The 21,784-nt window shown below is 66.6% G+C and overlaps 1 protein-coding gene across 1 annotated transcript; it reads left to right on the forward strand.

Moving 5' to 3' along the window:
• Positions 1 to 1,344: 1,344 nt before the first annotated feature.
• On the forward strand, positions 1,345 to 16,680 carry LOC138734804 (RAS guanyl-releasing protein 2-like). Its single transcript, XM_069882618.1, is given in 17 exon segments — positions 1,345 to 1,584; positions 2,516 to 2,615; positions 3,192 to 3,260; positions 3,663 to 3,779; positions 4,676 to 4,850; positions 5,879 to 6,049; positions 9,326 to 9,442; positions 11,173 to 11,445; positions 12,441 to 12,515; positions 13,053 to 13,166; positions 13,652 to 13,767; positions 14,534 to 14,678; positions 15,435 to 15,471; positions 15,725 to 15,744; positions 15,746 to 15,869; positions 16,281 to 16,338; positions 16,592 to 16,680. Coding segments are annotated over 16 exon segments (1,782 nt in total). The 5' UTR covers positions 1,345 to 1,511; the 3' UTR covers positions 16,337 to 16,338; positions 16,592 to 16,680.
• The last annotated feature ends 5,104 nt before the right edge of the window (positions 16,681 to 21,784 follow it).

Here is a 21,784-nt window from a genome sequence, read left to right on the forward strand (position 1 = left end):
TCTTCTTCCTCCGGGGGGGGGGGGGGATTTTGGGGGGGTTCCAAGGGGTTTTGGGGGGCCCAGAGGTGTTGGGGAGGGGGGGGCAGAGGTTTTGGGGGAGACCCCTAGGTTTTGGGGGGCTCCTAGGAATTTGAGGGGTCTGGGGATGAGCAGGGTTTTTGGGGGGGGGGGGTCCTAGGGGTTTTTAGGGGGGGGTCCCAGGGTTTTTGGGGGGGGTCCCAGGGGTTTGTGGGGGGCAGAAGGCTTGGGGGGGGGTTCCCAGGGGTTTTTAGGGGGTTCTCAGGGGTTTGGGGAGGGTCTCAGGGTATTTTCTGGGGGGGTCCTTGGGGTTTTGGGGGGGGTCCTTGGGGTTTTGGGGGGGTCCCAGGGGTTTTGGGGCCCCAGCATCCGGATGCGGGTGGGTGGGGTGCATTTTCCTGCTTGGGTTTTGCTTCCTGGGGGGGGGGGTGTGTAAATTTTGGGGGAGATTTGACTTATTTCAGAGGTATTTTGGGGGGGGTGTGGAATTTGGGGTCCCTGGGGGAGATCTGGGGGGGGAGTTGAGGGGTTTTGGGGGGGGGGTTAAGGGGCTGGGGGGGGATATTTGAGGTGCTGGGGGGGCCCTTGAGGGGGAATTTGGGGTCCCGGGTGGGTCTGGGGGGGGTTCAAGGGGGATTTAGGGGGCTGGGGGGTGGAATTTGGGGTCCCGGAGGGGTTTTAAAGGGGGTTTTAGGGGGCGGGGAGATTTTGGGGCGCAGGGGGTGGGTCCCCCCCCTCCCTTTTTGCTGTTTGACCACAAAAACCACTTCCCCCCCCCCCGCCCCGCCCCCCCCCCAGCACCGAGGCTGCCAGAGAAGGTGGGTCCCCCCCATCCCAGTGCTCCCAGTAACCCCTGTACCCCCCTATCCCAGTGCTCCCAGTAGACCCTGCACCCCCATCCCAGTGCTCCCAGTATGGGGATCGAGGGGTGACCCCAGGGTTGGGGTTCTGGGCACTGCACCCCCCCCTCCCCAGTGCCTCCCAGTTCCCCCCCATTACTGGGAGGCCTCCGGAACTGGGGGGGCAGGAAGCAGCCATATCGGGGTGAGGGGGAAGTTTCGGGGCGCTGGAGGGGTTTGACCCCCCCCAACCCCCAGGACCCCCCAAACTGGGACCATTGGGGCCTCCCCAACCCCCTGGGACCCCCAAAATCCCTCCCAGCCCCCCCAAACTGGGACCACTGGGGCCTCCCCAACCCCCTGGGACCCCCAAATCCCTCCCAGCCCCCCACGTCGTGCCCCCCCAAATCCCCTGGAACCCCCAAACTGGGCTCCATGGGACATGGGTTCCCCCAAACCCCCAAACTGGGACCCCCCCAAATCCCCTGGCACCCCCAAACTGGGACCCTGAGATCCCCAAACTGGGACTCTAGGTTCCTAAAACCCCTTGGGACCCCAAAACCTGGGGGTTTTGGGGGTGCTGGTTGGACAGGGGTGTTTTCCACCCCCCCCAGGAGCTTGTTTTGGGGTCCCCCCCAGTTTTTGGGGGGCACCATGAGCTGCACCATGGACCTGGACCAGCCCCACACGATTGACGAGCTCCTGCAGGGCTGCATCCGCGCCTTCGGTTTGGGGGGGCCCTGGGGGTTTGGGGGGACCCTGGGGGTTTGGGGGGGCCCTGGGGGGCCCTGGAGGTCAGGAGTCTCATTTTGAGGGTTGTAGGGGCTTATTTTTGGGGTTCAGGGTGGGTTTGGGGTCCAGGGAAGGCTCATTTTGGGGGTTCAGGGGGGTTTTCAGCTCCACGAGGGTCTCATCTGGGGGGTTCAGGGTCGCATTTTTGGGGGTCTGGGGGGGGTTTGTCTCATTTTGGGGGGTTCGGGGTGGCTTGTGGGGGGGTGGGAGTCACGTTTTGGGGGGTTCAGGGCAGGCGGTGGGGCTCATTTTTAGAGTTCAGGGTCTCGGTTTGGGGTATTCATGGGGGTCGGGGTGTTATTTTGGGGGTTCAGGGTCTTATTTTGGGGATTTGGGAGGTTGGAGTCGAATTTTTGGGGTTTGGGGACTCATTTTCGGGGTTTGGAGGGGTTGGGGGGCTCATTTTGGGGAATTTGAGGGGGTTGGGGTGTTATATTTGGGGTTCAGGGCCTCAATTTTGGGATTCAAGAGGGTTGGGGTGTTATTTTGGGGGTTCAAGGTCTCATTTGGGGGTTTGGAGGGGTTGGGGGTCTCATTTTGGGGAATGTGAGAGGGTTGGTGTCTTATATTTGGGTTCAGGGCCTCAATTTTGGGATTTGAGGGGTTTGGGATGTTATTTTTGGGGTTCAGGGCCCCAAATTTGGGATTTGAGAGGGTTGGGGTGTTATTTTTGGGGTTCAAGGTCTCATTTTGGGGGTTTGGAGGGGTTGGGGGTCTCATTTTGGGGAATGTGAGAGGGTTGGTGTCTTATATTTGGGTTCAGGGCCTCAATTTTGGGATTCGAGGGGGTCGGAGTCTCATTTTCGGGGTTCACGGTCTCACTTTTGGGGTCGGGGGTCTCTTTTTGGGGGTTCGGGGGGGGTCAGACGCTCAGGGCAAGGTCCGGGACCCCCACCTCGTGCGCCTCGTCCTGGTGACCCACGCGTGGTACCTGCCCCCCGCCCAGCTCGCCGCACGCCTGCTGCGCACATATCCTGGGGACCCCGCACCCCAAAACCCCTTGGGGTCCCCCACCCCCCCCCCCCCCGGAACCCCCAAACCCCGTGGGACCCTCCCCCAAATCCACTGGGACCTCCCTGCACCCCAAAACTCACTGGGACCCCCCAAAACCCTCTGGGACCCCTCTGCACCCCAAAACATATTGGGACACCCCCCCCCCCAAACCCATGGAAGCCCCCCCAGAATCTACTGCCCCCCCCCTCAAAACACACTGGGATTCCCCCTGCACCCCAAAACCCACTGGGACCCCCTCAAAACCACCATGCCCCCCCCCACCCCAAAACCCACTGGGACCCTCCAAATCCCATGGGACCCCCCCCTGCACCCCCCAATTCCCCCCCCCGAGCCCCTAAACACACCAGGAAACCCCCTCTGGGACCCCCCAAATCCCACTGGGACCCCCTCAAATCCCACTGGGAACCCCCAAATCCCACTGGGACCCCCTCAAATCCCTCTGGGACCCCCTCAAATCCCACTGGGACCCCCTCAAATCCCTCTGGGACCCCCCAAACCCTCCGGTTGAGGCTCCTTGACCCCCCCCAACACTGTTCAGGACTCGGGGGGCTCGGCCGAGGGTCCCTCCTTGCGCCTCAAGATCAGCCACTTTGTCCGGTGAGTGACCTCCCCCCCCCCAAACCCCAAAACCCACCGAGTCCCCCCCAAAAACCCCATGCGACCCCCCCCCCAAACCCCTGGGACGCCCCAAACCCCCATGAGACCCCTCCCTGCACCCCAAAAAGCACTGAGACCCCCCCCTGAACCCACAGGGACCTCCCCAAACCCCATGAGACCCATCCCTGCACCCCCCAAACCCCCCTGACCCCCCCCATTTTTGGGGCCCCCCCAACCCCCCGACCCGTTTTTGCCCCCCCAGCCCCACTTTGGGGTCCCCCTGGGCCCCCAACCCCCCCATTTTTGGGTCCCCCCCCATCCCAGGGCCCCCCCTCCCCACTTTGGGCCCCCCCATCATTTTGGGGGGCCCCTCCCTGACCTCCCCCCGCCTTTGCCCCCCAGATATTGGCTCCGAGCTTTCCCGCACGAGGTGGCCGCGGACCCCGAGTTGGTGGCCACGCTGCGGGGGCTCCGGGAGGCGCTGGGGCCCGAGACCCCCCCGATCGACCTGGAGAGCCTGTAAGGGGGGGGGGGGACACCCCAAAACCCCACAGCGACCCATAGAGCTGGGGAAGGGGGCAGGGGGGGACCCCAAAATCCACCCCTCCTTGGCCCTACAGAACCTAGGGGGGGGCATGGGGGTGTTTGCACGCTCGTGTGAGGGCACTCGCACGCATTTGCACGCTCTGGTGCAGGGCGGGAGGTGCTTGCACGCTCACGTGCCCCGTTTGCACGCTCCTGGGCTCTGTTTGCACGCTCCTGTGCAGCCTGGGAGCTGCTCGCACACCCATGTGCCCTGTTTGCACGCTCGTGCGCCCTCTTTGCACGCTCGTTTGCAGCATGGGGGCCTCTGGCACCCTCATGCACCTGGTGTGCATGCACTTTGCACACTCCTGTGCAGCCTGGGAGCCGTTTGCACACCCCTGTGTCCTGTTTGCACACTCCTTTGCTCGGTTTGCATGATCCTGTGCAACATGTGAGCTGCTTGCACACCCCTGTGCTCCATTTGCACACTCCCGTGCAGCCTGGGAGCTCCTTGCACGCCCCTGTGTCCCGTTTGCACACTCCTGTGCAGCCTGGGAGCTGCTTGCACACCCCTGTGCTCCATTTGCACACTCCCGTGCAGCCTGGGAGCTCCTTGCACGCCCCTGTGCCCCGTTTGCACACTCCTGTGCAGCATGGGAGCTCCTTGCACGCCCCTGTGCTCTGTTTGCACGCTCCTTCACTTGGTTGGCATGAGCCTGTGCAACATGTGAGCTGCTTGCACGCCCCTGTGCTCCATTTGCACGCTCCCATGCAGCCTGGGAGCTGCTTGCACGCCCCTGTGCCCCGTTTGCACGCCCCTGCGCCCCGTTTGCACACTCCCGTGCAGCCTGAGCCCCGTTTTCCCGGCCCTGACCCCGGTCTCCCCGCAGCCCGGCGCCGGGGTCGGACGAGGAGGACTCGGGGGGCGACGAGGAGGCCTCGGGGGTCCCCCCCGGCGCCGCCCCCCCCCGCCGCAAGGCGGCGCTGCTGCTGGACCGCCTGCCCCCCCCCGCGCTGGCCGCGCTCATCACGCGCCTCGAGCTGCGCGCGCTCTCCCGCGTCCGCGTGAGTCACGTGACGCGCGCCCGCCCCGCCCCTTTCCCGCGCCCCCTTTTCCCGCGCGCGCGCCCCTCCGCGCCCCACGTGACCCAAACCCCCGGCCACGCCCCCTCCGGCGCGCCTCCACCCCCCCCGCGCCCCACGTGACCCAGCCCCGCCGCGTCGAGTCACGAGGCGCACCCCTCTCCCGCGCGCGCGCGCGCTTCCCCCGCCCACGTGACCCGGCGGTGGCCACGCCCCCTCCCCCCCTCCGCCCTGAAGGGAGGGGGGACGGACCCCCCCGCCCACGTGACCCGGGAGGGCGGGAAGGAGACGGGGCGGGGGGGGGGGGGGGTGTTGGTGCCGCGCGCAGCCCACGTGACCCGGAGCGCGCGGCCCGCCCCCCGCGCCACCCACGTGTACCGGCGCCCATGTTAAATATCCCCTCCCCTGTCCCTCCGTCCCCCCCTCCCGGTCTCTCTGTCTTCCCTCTGTTCCCCCCAACCCCCCATTCTCCCTGTCCCTCTGTCCCCATGTCTCTTCATCCCCATCTCCCCCCTATCTCCCCTCATCCCTCTGTCCCCCCATGTCCCCCTGTTCCCCCGTTCTCCCTATTCCTGTCTTCCATCTGCCCCTTGTCCCTCTGTCCCTCTGTCCTCCCATCTCCCCTGTCCCTCTGTCCCCCATCCTCCCATCTCACCCATCCCTCTGTCCCCCCATCTCCACCCCATGTCCCTCTGTCCCCCATCTCCCCCCTGTCCCCCATCTCCCCCCTGTCCCCCATCTCCCCCTGTCCCCCCATCTCCCCTGTCCCTCTGTCCCCCCATCCCCCCATCTCCCCCTGTCCCCCCATCTCCCCTGTCCCTCTGTCCCCCCATCTCCACCCCATGTCCCTCTGTCCCCCCACCCCCCATCTCCCCCGTCCCTCTGTCCCCCCATTCTCCTATCTCCCCTCATCATCCCTCTGTCCCCCCATCTCCCCCCTCTGTCCCTCTGTCCCTCTGTCCCTCTGTCCCTCTGTCCCTCTGTCCCTCTGTCCCCCCGTCCCCCCGCAGCTGCAGGACCTGGTGTCGTTCTCCCGGGCGGGGGCCGCGGTGTCCCCCGCGCTGCGCCGGGTGGTGTCCCAGGCCAACGCCATCGCCCGCTGGGTGCAGCTGCTGGTGCTGAGCCCCCCGAGCGCCCCGCAGCGCGCGCAGGCCCTGCAGCGCTGCCTGCAGCTCGCCAAGGTGTGCCCCACGGCGACCCCCGGGCCCATAGCGTGACCCACAGTGACCCCCAGCCCCATAGCGCGACCCACAGTGACCCCCAGCCCCATAGCGTGACCCCCAGCCCCATAGCGTGACCCACAGAGCGACCCCCAGCCCCATAGCGCAACCCACAGTGACCCCCCAGCCCCATAGCGTGACCCCCAGCCCCATAGCGTGACCCACAGCATGACCCCCAGCCCCATAGTGTGACCCCTAGCGTGACCCCCAGCCCCATAGCATGACCCACAGTGACCCCCAGCCCCATAGCGTGACCCCCAGAGTGACCCCCAGGCCCATAGCGTGACCCCCAGCCCCATAGCGTGACCCATAGTGTGACCCCTAGCCCCACAGTGTGACCCCCAGGCCCATAGCGTGACCCACAGTGACCCCCAGCCCCATAGCGTGACCCACAGTGACCCCCAGCCCCATAGCGCGACCCACAGAGTGACCCCCAGCCCCATAGCGCGACCCACAGTGACCCCCAGCCCCATAGCGCGACCCACAGAGCGACCCCCAGCCCCATAGCGCGACCCACAGAGTGACCCCCAGCCCCATAGTGTGACCCACAGAGTGACCCCCAGCCCCATAGCGTGACCCACAGAGTGACCCCCAGCCCCATAGCGCGACCCACAGTGACCCCCAGCCCCATAGCGCGACCCACAGTGACCCCCAGCCCCATAGCGTGACCCACAGTGACCCCCAGCCCCATAGCGTGACCCCCAGCCCCATAGTGTGACCCACAGAGCGACCCCCAGCCCCATAGCGTGACCCACAGTGACCCCCAGCCCCATAGCGTGACCCCCAGCCCCATAGCGTGACCCCCAGAGCGACCCCCAGCCCCATAGCGCGACCCACAGTGACCCCCAGCCCCATAGCGCGACCCACAGTGACCCCCAGCCCCATAGCGTGACCCACAGAGCGACCCCCAGCTCCATAGTGTGACCCATAGCGTGACCCCCAGCCCCATAGCGTGACCCACAGTGACCCCCAGCCCCATAGCGTGACCCCCAGCCCCATAGCGTGACCCCCAGAGCGACCCCCAGCCCCATAGCGCGACCCACAGTGACCCCCCAGCCCCATAGCGTGGCCCATAGTGTGACCCCCAGGCCCATAGTGTGACCCCATAGCGTGACCCCCAGAGTGACCCCGAGCCCCATAGCGCGACCCACAGTGACCCCCCAGCCCCATAGCGTGACCCACAGAGTGACCCCCAGCCCCATAGCGTGACCCACAGTGACCCCCAGCCCCATAGCGTGACCCACAGTGACCCCCAGCCCCATAGCGTGACCCCCAGAGCGACCCCCAGCCCCATAGCGCAACCCACAGTGACCCCCCAGCCCCATAGCATGGCCCATAGTGTGACCCCCAGGCCCATAGTGTGACCCCATAACGTGACCCCCAGAGTGACCCCCAGCCCCATAGCGCGACCCACAGTGACCCCCCAGCCCCATAGCGTGACCCCCAGCCCCATAGCGTGACCCACAGCATGACCCCCAGCCCCATAGTGTGACCCCTAGCGTGACCCCCAGCCCCATAGCATGACCCACAGTGACCCCCAGCCCCATAGCGTGACCCCCAGAGTGACCCCCAGGCCCATAGCGTGACCCCCAGCCCCATAGCGTGACCCATAGTGTGACCCCTAGCCCCACAGTGTGACCCCCAGCCCCATAGCGTGACCCACAGTGACCCCCAGCCCCATAGCGTGACCCACAGTGACCCCCAGCCCCATAGCGCGACCCACAGAGCGACCCCCAGCCCCATAGCGCGACCCACAGAGTGACCCCCAGCCCCATAGCGTGACCCACAGAGTGACCCCCAGCCCCATAGTGTGACCCACAGAGCGACCCCCAGCCCCATAGCGTGACCCACAGAGTGACCCCCAGCCCCATAGCGCGACCCACAGTGACCCCCAGCCCCATAGCGTGACCCACAGTGACCCCCAGCCCCATAGCGTGACCCCCAGCCCCATAGTGTGACCCACAGAGCGACCCCCAGCCCCATAGCGTGACCCCCAGCCCCATAGCGTGACCCCCAGAGCGACCCCCAGCCCCATAGCGCGACCCACAGTGACCCCCCAGCCCCATAGCGCGACCCACAGTGACCCCCAGCCCCATAGCGTGACCCACAGAGCGACCCCCAGCTCCATAGTGTGACCCATAGCGTGACCCCCAGCCCCATAGCGTGACCCACAGTGACCCCCAGCCCCATAGCGTGACCCCCAGCCCCATAGCGTGACCCCCAGAGCGACCCCCAGCCCCATAGCGCGACCCACAGTGACCCCCCAGCCCCATAGCGTGGCCCATAGTGTGACCCCCAGGCCCATAGTGTGACCCCATAGCGTGACCCCCAGAGTGACCCCGAGCCCCATAGCGCGACCCACAGTGACCCCCCAGCCCCATAGCGTGACCCACAGAGTGACCCCCAGCCCCATAGCGTGACCCACAGTGACCCCCAGCCCCATAGCGTGACCCACAGTGACCCCCAGCCCCATAGCGTGACCCCCAGAGCGACCCCCAGCCCCATAGCGCAACCCACAGTGACCCCCCAGCCCCATAGCATGGCCCATAGTGTGACCCCCAGGCCCATAGTGTGACCCCATAGCGTGACCCCCAGAGTGACCCCCAGCCCCATAGCGCGACCCACAGTGACCCCCCAGCCCCATAGCGTGACCCCCAGCCCCATAGCGTGACCCACAGCATGACCCCCAGCCCCATAGTGTGACCCATAGCGTGACCCCCAGCCCCATAGCGTGACCCATAGTGTGACCCCTAGGCCCATAGTGTGACCCCTAGCGTGACCCCCAGCCCCATAGCATGACCCACAGTGACCCCCAGCCCCATAGCGTGACCCCCAGAGTGACCCCCAGGCCCATAGCGTGACCCCCAGCCCCATAGCGTGACCCATAGTGTGACCCCTAGCCCCACAGTGTGACCCCCAGGCCCATAGCGTGACCCACAGCATGACCCCCAGCTCCATAGTGTGACCCCCAGCCCCATAGCGTGACCCATAGTGTGACCCCTAGGCCCATAGTGTGACCCCTAGTGTGACCCCCAGCCCCATAGCACGACCCACAGTGACCCCCAGCCCCATAGCGTGACCCCCAGAGTGACCCCCAGCCCCATAGTGTGACCCATAGCGTGACCCCCCAGCCCCATAGCGTGACCCCCAGCCCCATAGCGTGACCCCCCCAGCCCCACAAGCCCCCCCAGCTCTTGCGAGGGGCACCCCCAGCTGATGCCCCCCCATGTCCCCCAGTGCCTGCTGGAGCTGCGCAATTTCCAGTCGCTGCAGGCGGTCGTGGGGGGTTTGGGGCACGGGGCCATCGCTCGCCTGCGCCAGACGCTCGCCCTGCTGCCCCCCGACTGCGCCAAGGTGAAACGGGGGGCCTGGGGGGCAGAAATGGGGGGCCTGGGGGGCAGAAATGGGGGGCCTGGGGGTGAAATGGGGGTCCTGGGGGGCAGAAATGGGGGTCTTGGGGGTCAAATGGGGGTCCTGGGGGGCAGAAATGGGGGTCCTGGGGGTCAAATGGGGGTCCTGGGGGGCAGAAATGGGGGTCCTGGGGGTCAAATGGGGGTCCTGGGGAGCAGAAGTGGGTCCTGGGGGGCAGAAATGGGGGTCTTGGGGGTCAAATGAGGGTCCTGTGGGGCAGAAATGGGGGTCCTGGGGGTGAAATGGGGGTCCTGGGGGGCAGAAATGGGGGGCCTGGGGGGCAGAAATGGGGGTCCTGGGGGTGAAATGTGGGTCCTGGGGGGCAGAAATGGGTCCTGGGGGTCAAATGGGGGTCTTGGGGGTCAAATGGGGGTCCTGGGGGTCAGAAATGGGGGTCCTGGGGGTCAAATGGGGGTCTTGGGGGTCAGAAATGGGGGTCTTGGGGGTCAAATGGGAGTCCTGGGGAGCAGAAGTGGGTCCTGGGGGGCAGAAATGGGGGTCTTGGGGGTCAAATGAGGGTCCTGTGGGGCAGAAATGGGGGTCCTGGGGGTCAAATGGGGGTCCTGGGGGTGAAATGGGGGGCCTGGGGGGCAGAAATGGGGGTCCTGGGGGTCAAATGGGGGGCCTGGGGGGCAGAAATGGGGGTCTTGGGGGGCAGAAATGGGGGTCCTGGGGGTGAAATGGGGGGCCTGGGGGGCAGAAATGGGGGTCCTGGGGGTCAAATGGGGGTACAGGGGGTCTTGGGGGGCAGAAGGGGCATCCTAGGGGTCAAAGGGGGGGGTCCTGGGGTCAGAGTGGGGGTGTCTGCGGGTCAGAGTGGGGGTGTCTGGGGGTCAGTGTGGGGGTGTCTGGGGGGCAGAGGGGGGTCTGGGGATCAAAGGGGGTGCCTGGGGGTCAGAGTGGGGGTGTCTGGGGGATAGAGGGGGTGTCCTGGGCTCAGAGTGGGGGTGTCTGGGGGTCAAAGGGGGGTCCTGGTGTCAGAGTGGGGGTGTCTGGGTGCCAGATTGGGGTCCTGGGGGGGCAGAGGAGGGGTCCTGGGGGTCAGAGTGGGGGTGTCTGGGGTCAGAGCGGGGGTGTCTGGGGGTCTAAGGGGGTGTCCTGGGCTCAGAGTGGGGGTGTCCGGGGGTCAAAGGGGGGGTCCTGGTGTCAGATTGGGGGTGTCTGGGGGTCAGAGTGGGGGTGTCTGGGTGCCAGATTGGGGTCCTGGGGGTCAGAGTGGGGGTGCCCCAGGCTCAGAGTGGGGGTATCTGGGGGTCTAAGGGGGGTCCTGGGGGATAGAGGGGGTGTCCTGGGCTCAGAGTGGGGGTGTCTGGGGGTCAAAGGGGGGGTCCTGGTGTCAGATTGGGGGTGTCTGGGGGTCTAAGGGGGTGTCCTGGGCTCAGAGTGGGGGTGTCCTGGGGTCAGAGTGGGGGTGTCTGGGTGCCAGATTGGGGTCCTGGGGGGCCAGAGGGGGGTCCTGGGGGTCAGAGTGGGGGTGTCTGGGGGTCAAAAGGGGGGTCCTGGGGGATAGAGGGGGGTCCTGGGGGTCAGAGTGGGGGTGTCTGGGGGTCAAAGGGGGGGTCCTGGGGGATAGAGGGGGGTCCTGGGGGGCCAGAGGGGGGGTGTCTGGGGGTCAAAGGGGGTGCCCCGGGCTCAGAGCGGGGGTGCCCCCTGACCCCGCGCCCCGTTTCCAGCTGTGGGGGCTGCTGGCCGAGACGCTGAGCTCGGGGGGCAATTTCGGCCGGTACCGGGGGCTGCTGGGGGCCGGGGGGCTGCGTCTCCCCGCTTTGGGGGTTCACCTGCGCGACCTGGCGGCGCTGGAGGAGGCGCTGCCGGAATGGGGGGGCCCCGGCCGCCCGCACCCCAAAAAGCTGCAGCGCCGCTTCGCCGTCGTGGGGGCGATTCTGGGGGGCGGCGAGCAGGGACCCCCCGTCTCCTGCGACCCCGCGCTGCTGCGCCTGCTCACGGTCCGTGCACCCCAAAACCCCCCCGAACCCCAAAAACCCCCATCGGAACCCCCCCTGCACCCCAAAAGCCCCCTGAACCCCCAAAACCCCCATCAGAACCCCCCCTGCACCCCCAAACCCCTCTGTACTCCAAACCCCCTGCACCCCAAAACCCCCATCAGAAACCCCCCTGCACCCCAAAAGCCCCCTGAACCCCCAAAACCCCTGTACCCCAACACCCATCAGACTCTCCCTGCACCCCAAAACCCCCCTGAACCCCAAAACCCCCATCAGAACCCCCCTGCACCCCAAAAGCCCCCTGAACCCCCAAACCCTCTGTACCCCAACCCCCATCAGACTCTCCCTGCACCCCAAAACCCCCCTGAACCCCCAAAACCCCCATCAGAACCCCCCCTGCACCCCCAAACCCCTCTGCACTCCAAGCCCCCTGCACCCCAAAACCCCATCCTGCACCCCGAAAGCCCCATCAGAACCCCCCTGCACCCCAAAACCCCCTGCACCCCAAAACCCCCTGCACCCCCAAACTCCCTGTACCCCCACCCCCTTCAGACTCTCCCTGCACCCCAAAACCCCCCTGCACCCCAAAACCCCCATCAGAACCCCCCCTGCACCCCCAAACCCCTCTGCACTCCAAGCCCCTGCACCCCAAAACCCTCATTAGAACTCCCCCTGCACCCCAAAAGCCCCCTGAACCCCAAACCCCCCTCCCTGCACCCCAAAAGACCCTTGTACCCCCAAACCCCTGTACCCCAAACCCCCATCAGACTCTCCCTGCACCCCAAAACCCCCCAAAACCCCCAAAACCCCATGAGAACCCCCCTGCACCCCAAAACCCCCATCAGACCCTCCCGCATCCCAAGACCCATTGCACCCCAACCTCCCCATCAGACTCTCCCTGCACCCCAAAACCCCTCTGAACCCCAAAAACCCCATCAGACCCCCCTGCACCCCCAGATACCCCCTCAGATCCCCCCTGCACCCCCAAACCCCCCTAGGTGACCCTGGACCTGGGGCAGAGCGAGGATCAGCTGTACCGGCTGTCGCTGGAGCGAGAGCCTCGTGAGCGCACGGTGAGTGTGCGAGGGGCGAGTGTGCAAGGGGGAGCACTGGGGGGCAATAGAGGGTGAGAGGGCACACTGGGGGGCACTGGGGGCACTGGGGGGCACTGGGGGGGCACTGGGAGGCAACTGGGGGCACTGGGGGGCACTGGGGGAGGCACTGGGGGCACTGGGAGGCAACTGGGGGCACTGGGGGGCACTGGGGGGGCACTGGGGGCACTGGGGGAGCACTGGGAGGCAACTGGGGGTGCACTGGGGGTGCACTGGGGGGGCACTGGGGGCACTGGGAGGCAACTGGGGGCACTGGGGGGCAATAGAGGGTGAGAGGGCACACTGGGGGGCACTGGGGGGCAACTGGGGGCACTGGGAGGCAACTGGGGGCACTGGGGGAGCACTGGGAGGCAACTGGGGGTGCACTGGGGGGGCACTGGGGGGCAACTGGGAGCACTGGGGGGGTCACTGGGGGAGATTGGGGGGCTATAGGGGGGGATGGGGGGCAACTGGGGTGCAACTGGGGGCACTGGGGGACACTGACCCCCCCCTCCCCAGTCGGGGCCCCCCCCGGCGCTGCCCCCCCCCTGCCCCGTGGACCAGTGGGCGCTGCCCGAGCCGCCCCCCCCCGACCCCGCGGTGCTGCGGGAGCACCTGGAGAGACTGGTGGAGGTGGGGGGGGCACTGGGAGCACTGGGGGGGCACTGGGAGCGACTGGGGGGCACAGGAAGCCCGGGTTTTGGGGTCTGGGGATGTTTTGGGGTCCAGGATGGATTTTGGGGTCTGGGGGGGGGGTTGGGGTGACACTTTTGGGGGGTCTGGAGGGTTTTTTGGGGTCCTGGGAGTGGTTTTAGGGTCCCACGGTGGGTTTGGGGGGTCTGGTGGTGGGGGAGTTTTGGGGTCCGGGGGGGATTTTGGGGTCCAGGGGGGGATTTTGGGGTCCAGGGGGGGTTTTGGGGTCCAGGGGGGGGATTTTGGGTCCAGGGGGGGGTTTTGGGGTCCAGGGAGGGGGTTTTGGGGTCCAGGGGTGGATTTTGGGGTCCAGGGAGGGGGTTTTGGGGTCCAGGGGTGGATTTTGGGGTCTGGGGGGATTTTGGGGTCCAGGGGGGGATTTTGGGGTCCGGGGGGGTTTTGGGGTGACCGGTTTCGGGGTTCAGTCCATTTTCCGTCACTACGACGTGGACGGCGACGGGCGAATCTCTCGCGCCGAGTTCGGGATCGTGAGGCAGAATTTCCCCCACCTGAGGCTCTTCGGGGACCTCGACACCGACCGGTGAGACCCCCCGAAACCGGGGGCCCCCCCCCCCCAAAACCGGGATCCCCCCAAAACCGGGACCCTCCCCAAGCTGGGAACCCTCAAACTGGGACCCAGCACCCCAAACTGGGAGCTCACACCCCAAACTGGGACCCTGGGAACCCCCAAACCGGGACCCCAAACTGGGAACCCTCTGAGCACCCCAAACCTCACTTATGGGGCAGGGAGGGGGGTCTCAGCCCCCCGACCCCCACTTATGGGGCAGGGAGGGGGTCCTGACCCCCACTTATGGGGCAGGGAGGGGGGTCTCAGCCCCCTTGAACCCCACTTATGGGGCGGGGGGGTCCTGACCCCCACTTGTGGGGCAGGGACGGGGGTCTCAGCCCCCCCAAACCCCACTTATGGGGCGGGGGGGGGGTCCTGACCCCCACTTGTGGGGCAGGGAAGGGGTCTCAGCCCCCCCAAACCCCACTTGTGGGGCAGAGAGGGGGGTCTCAGCCCCCTGAACCCCATTTGTGGGGCGGGGAGGGAGTCCTGACCCCCACATTTGGGGCAGAGAGGGGGGTCTCAGCCCCCCAAACCCCACTTATGGGGCGGGGGGGGGGGTCCTGACCCCCACTTGTGGGGCAGGGAGGGGGTCTCAGCCCCCCCAAACCCCACTTGTGGGGCAGAGAGGGGGGTCTCAGCCCCCCTGAACCCCACTTATGGGGCAGGGAGGGGGGTCTCAGCCCCCCTGAACCCCACTTATGAGTTGGGGGGGGTCCTGACCCCACTTGTGGGGCAGGGACGGGGGTCTCAGCCCCCCCGAGGTCCTGGCCGAGTTCCTGCGCTGCAGCCGCGTCCCCCCCCCGCCGCCCCCCGCCCCCCAACACCGCCTGCAGCCCCGGGGGGGCCGGCGCCCCACGGCCTGCGACGCCTGCGCACGCCCGGTGAGCCCTCGTGCACCCTCGTGCGATGCTCGTGCGAGGCTCGCGCATCGCACCCCCACCCTCGTGCCCCCCCCCGTGCGATTCGTGCCCCTCCTCGTGCCCCCCCATGCCCCCCAGTCCCTCTTTGCGGCCTCCTCGTGCGTCCTCGTGCGACACTCGTGCATCACACGTGGCCCTTGTGCCCCTCCCCGTGCCCCCCATGCACCCCAGTCCCTCTTTGCGGCCTCCTCGTGCAACATTCATGCATCACACGCAGCCCTCGTGCCCCCCACTCCCTCTTCGCCCCTCCTCGTGCGACACTCATGCATCACACGCGGCCCTTGTGCCCCACCCCGTGCCCCCCATGCAGCCCAGTCCCTCTTTGCGCCCTCCTCGTGCGACACTCGTGTGACACTCGTGCATCACACGCGGCCCTCGTGCCCCTCCCTGTGCCCCCATTCCCTCTTCGCCCCTCCTCGTGCGTCCTCGTGCGACACTCGTGCATCGCACACCCCCGTTGCGCCCCGCCGTGTGATTTGCACGCCCTCGTGCCCTATTTGCACACCCACGTAACCCCTCGTGCCCCTCGCACGCCCACGGGGGGGGTCACACGCGGGGGTCGCCCCTCGCACGAGCGTTTCACGTGAGAAGGTGGGAGCTTCGCACAAGCGCGCGGGTGGGGGGTCGGCGTGGTCGCCCTTGCACGAGGGCCTCGCACGAGGACGGGGACCCCTCACCAGGGCCCCCCCCCTCACACCTTCCCCCCCCCCCCCCCAGATCTGGGGGCTCCGCGAGCGGGGGCTGAAATGCAGCGGTGAGTGGGGGCACTGGGGGGGCACTGGGGATACTGGGGGGCACTGGGGGGCACTGGGGGGACAATGGAGGTTTTGGGGTTCAGGGCTCAGTTTTAGGGATGCGGGGAGCAGGTTTTGGGGTGCAGAGGGTCAGTTTTGGGGTGCAGGGGGCCAGTTTTGGGGTGCAGGGGGTCAGTTTTGGGGTGCAGAGGGCCAGTTTTGGGGTGCAGGGGCCAGTTTTGGGGTGCAGGGGGTCAGTTTTGGGGTCCCCAGGCTGCGGGCTGCGCTGTCACCCCCGAGTGCCGGGACTCGCTGCGCCCCGACTGCCGCCGCCGCACCCAGAGCGTGGCCGCCGAGGGCCCCCCAAAACCCGCGGGGCCCCCCCAGCGCGCATTCAGCCTCGCCCTGCCCCCCCCAGGTAGGACCCCAAACCCTGGGACCCCCCAAAAACCAGTGACCCCCTAACCTGGGACCCCAAAAACCCTGGGACCCCAAACCTGGGACCCCCAAAACCCTGGGACCCCAAACCTGGGACCCCCCAAAAAAACCAGTATCCCAAAACCTGGGGCTCCAAAACCCCAAGACCCTCAAAACTGGGACCCCAAAAAACCCCAGGTTCCCAAACCCCTGGGACCCCAAAAAACCCTGCAACCCAAACTCTGGGACCCCCAAATCCCAGGATCCCCAAACCCTGGGACCCCAAAGAAACCTGGACCCCAAACCCTGGGACCCCCCAAAACCCAGAGAACCCCAAATCCCCTTCTGATGGGACCCCAGCCCCCCAGTTTGAGGCCTGGGGGCACCCGGTGACCCCCAAATCCCCCCCAAGGGGCCCCCCAAGAGCTGCAGGAGGTGGAGGACGCAGTGTTCGACGTCCGCTTGTAGAGGTGAGGGGGGACCCCAAAACTGGGGGGTCTCAGACCCTGGGTCCCCAAAACGGGGGGGGCTCAGACCCTGGGTCCCCAAAACTGGGGGGGCTCAGACCCTGGAACCCCAAAACCGGGGGGGCTCAGACCCTGGGTCCCCAAAACTGGGGGGTCTCAGACCCTGGAACCCCAAAACCGGGGGGGCTCAGACCCTGGGTCCCCCCAGCCTTGGGGGTCCTGGACCCCTGGGTTCACTGCCCCCCCTTTTTTGCAGGTCCCACCCCCCCTCGCGCCCCCCCCCCAAGTTTGGGGGTGAAGGGGGGGGGGGCAGCGCTTGCACAGAATAAACTGTGTCCGTGTGTCCGTCGGTGTCCGTGTGGGGCTCTGGGGGGGCCCCGGAGGGCTCCTATGGGGCAGATAGGGAGCTCCTATGGGGCTCCTATAGGGAGCTCCTATATGGGATTCCTATGGGGCTCCTATAGGGCTCCTGTGGGGCACCTATGGAGACCCTATGGGTCTCTTATGGGGCTCGTATGGAGCTTCTACAGGGCTCCTATGGGGCTCGTATGGAGCTCCTATAGGGCTCCTATGGGTCTCATCTGGGGTTCCTATGGAGCTCCTACAGGGCTCATATGGGGTTCCTACGGGGCTCCCATAGGGGTCATATGGGGCTCCTATAGGGCTCCTGTGGGGCTCCTATGGAGACCCTACGGGTCTCATATGGGGCTTGTAAGGAGCTCCTATAGGGCTCCTATGGGGCTCCTATAAGCCTCATATAGGGTTCCTATGGAGCTCCTATAGGGCTCCTGTGGGGACCCTACAGGTCTCTTATGGGACTTGTATGAAGCTCCTATGGGGCTCATATGGGGTTCCTATAAGTCTCACGTGGGGCTCCTGTAGGGCTCATGTGGAGCTCCTATAGGGCTCATATGGGGTTCCTATGGAACTCCTATAGGGCTCCTGTGGGGAAGCTATAGGGCTGCTATACAGCAGCCATAGGGCTCCTATGGAGCAGCTATAGGGCTCTTGTAGGTCTCCTATGGAGCTCCCATGGGGGTCCTATAGGGCTCCCATAGGGCTCTTAAGGGGCTTGTATAGAGCTCCTATGGGGAAGCTGTAGGGCTCGTATGGGGCTCGTATGGGGCTCCTATGGAGCTCCTATGGGGCTCCTACAGGGCTCATATGGGGTTCCTATGGAACTCCTATAGGGCTCCTGTGGGGAAGCTATAGGGCTGCTGTACAGCAGCCATAGGGCTCCTATGGGGCTACTGTGGGGCTCATATAGGGCTCATATGGGGTTCCTATGGAGCTCCTATAGGGCTCATCTGGGGTTCCTATGGAGCTCCTATAGGGCTCATATGGGGTTCCTATGGAGCTCCTATAGGGCTCATGTGGGGCTCCTATAGGGCTCATATGGGGTTCCTATGGGACTCCTATAGGGCTCATCTGGGGTTCCTATGGAGCTCCTATAGGGCTCATGTGGGGTTCCTATGGGACTCCTATAGGGCTCATCTGGGGTTCCTATGGAGCTCCTATAGGGCTCTGTGGGGCTCCTATAGGGCTCCCTGTGGGGCGGGGGCTCTGTGCACGCGCACTGGGGGGGGGGGGGGGGCTCGCTGCGTGCACGCGCACTGGGGCTCCGTGCACGCGCAATTTGGGGTGGGGGGGGGGGTGTCCCTCCTCCGTGCACGCGCAGCTGGGGGGGGGAGGGGGGGCTCGGTGCGTGCACGCGCGGGGCCGGAGCTGCGGGAGCTGCGGGGCCGGGGCCGGGAGCCGCCACCGCCCCGGGCAGGTGAGGGGGGGGGCAAAGGGGGTGAGGGGGGGGTGAATGGGGGTGAGGGGGGGTGAATGGGGGGGGTCCGGGGTCCGGGGGGCTTCGTGGGGGGGGTCAAAAAGGGAGGGGATGGGGATGCAGGGATGGGGATGCAGGGATGGGGATGCAGGGTTTGGGTACCAGGATGGCGGGGGGGGCAAAAAAAAGGGGGTGAAGGGGGGGGAAATGGGGTGGGGGGGTTGGGGGGGGGAAAATGGAGGCAGGCAGGGTCGGGGGGCTTCGGGGGGGGGGGCAAAAATGGTGATGGGAGGGAAAGGATAGGGATGCAGGGATGGGGATGGATGCAGGGATGGGGATGCAGGGATGGGGATGCAGGATTGGGGTACCGGGAGGGGAGGGGGGGGCATAAAAGGGGGGGTGGATGAGTGGGGGGTTAATGGGGGGGGATAGGGGGGTAAATGGGGGGAAGACAGAGGGGAGGGGGCACAAATGGGGGGGTGGGAAAAGGATGGGGATGCAGGGATGGGGTGGGGATGGGGATGAGGGACTGGGGACCAGGATGGGGAGGGGAAAAGGGGGGGGGGGAATAACGGGGGGGGGGGAATAGGGGGTGAAGGCTGGGGGGGTAAACGGGGGGGCAGAAATAGGGGGTAGGAAGGGCGGGGAATGGATGGGGATGCAGGAATTGGGGGGGGGGATGCAGAGGGGGGAGGGGGATGCGGGATTGGGGTACCGGGGGGGGGGCAAAAGGTGATGGACAAGTGGGGGAACCCCGGAGGGTATCGGGGAGGGGGGCAAAAAATAGGGAGGGTGAGGATGGGGATGCAGAGATGGGGGGGGCACAGGGTGGGGATGCGGGATTGGAGTAGGGGGGGGGCTGATGGGGGGGGTAAATAGGGGAGGGGGGCAGAAATAGGGGGTTCAGGGATGGGGGGGCAGAAATAGGGAGGGGATGCAGGGGTGGGGATGCAGGGATGGGGGGGGGCACGGGGTGGGGATGCAGGATTGGGGTACCAGGATGGGGGGGCTGAAATGGGGGGTTCAGGGGTGGGGGGGCAGAAAGGGGGGGGGAAGGGTGGGGGTGCAGGGATGGGGGGGGGGCGCTGCAGGATTGGGGTACCAGGTTGGGGGGAGGCAAAAGAGAGGGTTCAGGGATGGGGGGGCAGAAATAGGGGGGCAAAAAGAGGGGGGGGAGGATGGGGGTGCAGGGATTGGGATGGGGGGTAAATAGGGGTTTGGGGGGGCAAGGAGTGGAGGGGGAAGAAGGGGGGGGGTGGGAATGTGGGGTTCGTATCCCAGGATGGGGGGGGGGCAGAACTGGGGGGAGTGAATAGGGGAGGGGGTGCAGGTTGGGGGGGGAAATAGGGGGGTCCCCAAAACTGGGGGGGGTCATGGGGGGGTAAAAGTGGGGTCCCCCCTCCCCCCATCACTGTTAGGGGTTCAAGGGGGGGAGGGGCTGATTCTACCCCCCCAATCATTGCGGGGGGGGGGGGCGAGGCCCAGGGTGAGTGTGCAAGGCACACGCGTGTGCACAGAGGCTGCCAGGGTGGGACGGGGCACATGCGTGTGCACGGGGGGCGTGTGAGTGTGTGTGTGGGACATGTGTGTATGGGGGGTGTGAGTGTGTGCACACGCGTGTGTGAATGCAGGTGTGTGTGTAAGACACGTGTGAGTGTGCAAGACACGTGTGAGCATGCACACACCTGCAGGGCGGGGCCTGAGCAGCCTGTGCTCGTGCAAAAGGCGGCGCCACGAACCTGGGGCCACCTGAGCGTGCGAGGGGGGGGCTGGGGGGGGCGCGTGCCCTGGAGCTGCACGCGCGTGTGCGAGGGGCTGCGCGTGCAAAAGCCAGGCTGCGTGCAAGCGTGTGTGTGATGGGAGGGGGGGCACGTGCAAGGCTGGGGTGCACGTGAGTGTGCGAAGTGTGTGTGGGCAGGGCCTGTGCACACGCGTGTGCGAAGCCCCCACCCCCCTGGTTCCCCTTTTTGGGAGGGCACTGGGAGCACTGGGGATACTGGGGGGCACTGGGGAGCACTAGGGGGACACTTGGGGGTCACTGGTGGTACTGGGAGCTGTGGGGGAGCACTGGGGGGTACTGGGGGCACTGGGAGTTCTAGGGGAGCACTAGGGGGACACTGGGCATCACTGGGGGGGGAACTGGGGGCACTGGGAGGCACTGGGAGGCACTGGGGGAGCACTGGGGGCACTGGGAGGCGCTAGGGTGGCACTGGGAGCACTGGAGGGGCACTAGGGGGATACTGGGGGACACTGGGAGGCACTGGGGTGTCACTGGGAGGCACTAGGGGGTCACTGGGAGGCACTGGGGTAGCACTGGGAGGCACTGGGAGCACTGGAGGGGCACTAGGGGGATACTGGGGGGCACTGGGAGGCACTAGGGGGTCACTGGGAGGCACTGGGAGCACTGAAAGGGCACTGGGAGCACTGGGGGGGTTGGGGGTTGCTGCCCCCCCCCCGCAGTTGGCCCTGATTGCCTCATTATGCGGTGCATGTTAATGAGCCTCATTAAGGGGGGGGGGCTATAAATAACCCGGGCCCTCATTTGCATAATTCCCGCTCCCCGGTTGCCGCGGTGACCGGCATCCCCCCCCCCCCCCCCCCAATCAGCACCGTTAATTAACGAGGAGGGGGGTCAGGGGGGCCCCTCTCACAGCCCGCACCCCCCTCCCCCCCCTTCCCCAGGGCCCCCCCCGGCGCGGCCACCGCGGGCGCCATGACCCCAGAGGACAGCGAGCGCCCCCCCGGCGCCGGGGGCCACCGACAGCCCCCCGCGGGCAACCAGGGCTCCAGGGACCAGCAAGGCCTCGAGGGCAACCAGGGCTTCGGGGGCAACCAGGACCTTGTGGGCAACCAGAGCTTCGTGGACCACCAAGGCCTCGAGGGCAACCAGGACCCCATGGGCAACCAAGACTTCATGGACCACCAAGGCCTTGTGGTCAACCAAGGCTTCAGGGGCAACCAGGTCTTCATGGACCCCATGGGCAACCAGAGCTCTGTGGGCAACCAGAGCTTCGTGGACCATCAAGGCCTCAAGGGCAACCAGAGCTTCAGGGGCAACCAGGACCCTATGGGCAACCAAGGCCTCGTGGACCACCAAGGCCTCATGGGCAACCAGGGCTTCGCGGGCAACCAGGATCTTGTGAGCTACCAAAGCTTCGTGGACCCCACGGGCAACCAAAGCTCTGCGGGCAACCAGGGCTTCATGGACCATCAAGGCCCCACGGGCAACCAGGACCCTGTGGGCAACCAAGGCTTCATGGACCATCAAGGCTCCATGGGTGACAAAGACTTGGTGGGCAACCAGAGCCCCGTGGGCAACCAGGACTTCATGGACCCCCACGGCTCTGTAGCCAACCAGGGCTCTGTGGGTAGCCAAGGCCCTGAGGAGCACACAGAGACTCAGGGCCACCAGGGCTCCGTGGCCACCCAGGGCCACCTAGAGCCCAACCCCAGTGGTGACTCGGTGTCCTGGTCAGATGTCGGGGTTCACCGAGGCCCCAGCACCAACTGTGGCCCCGCGGCTCGTCTAGAGACCAAGGTCGGCCAAGGCCACGCAGCCAACTGCGGCTCCAAGGTCAACCAAGGCCACGCAGCCCGGCTCGACCAGGAGATCCACCGAGGCTCCACGGCCAACCTGGCCTCCCCGACCCTTGTGGAGATGGAGGGTAACCAAGG

Source organism: Phaenicophaeus curvirostris, unplaced genomic scaffold (assembly GCF_032191515.1).
Source record: "Phaenicophaeus curvirostris isolate KB17595 unplaced genomic scaffold, BPBGC_Pcur_1.0 scaffold_249, whole genome shotgun sequence".
Classification (NCBI taxonomy): domain Eukaryota; kingdom Metazoa; phylum Chordata; class Aves; order Cuculiformes; family Cuculidae; genus Phaenicophaeus; species Phaenicophaeus curvirostris.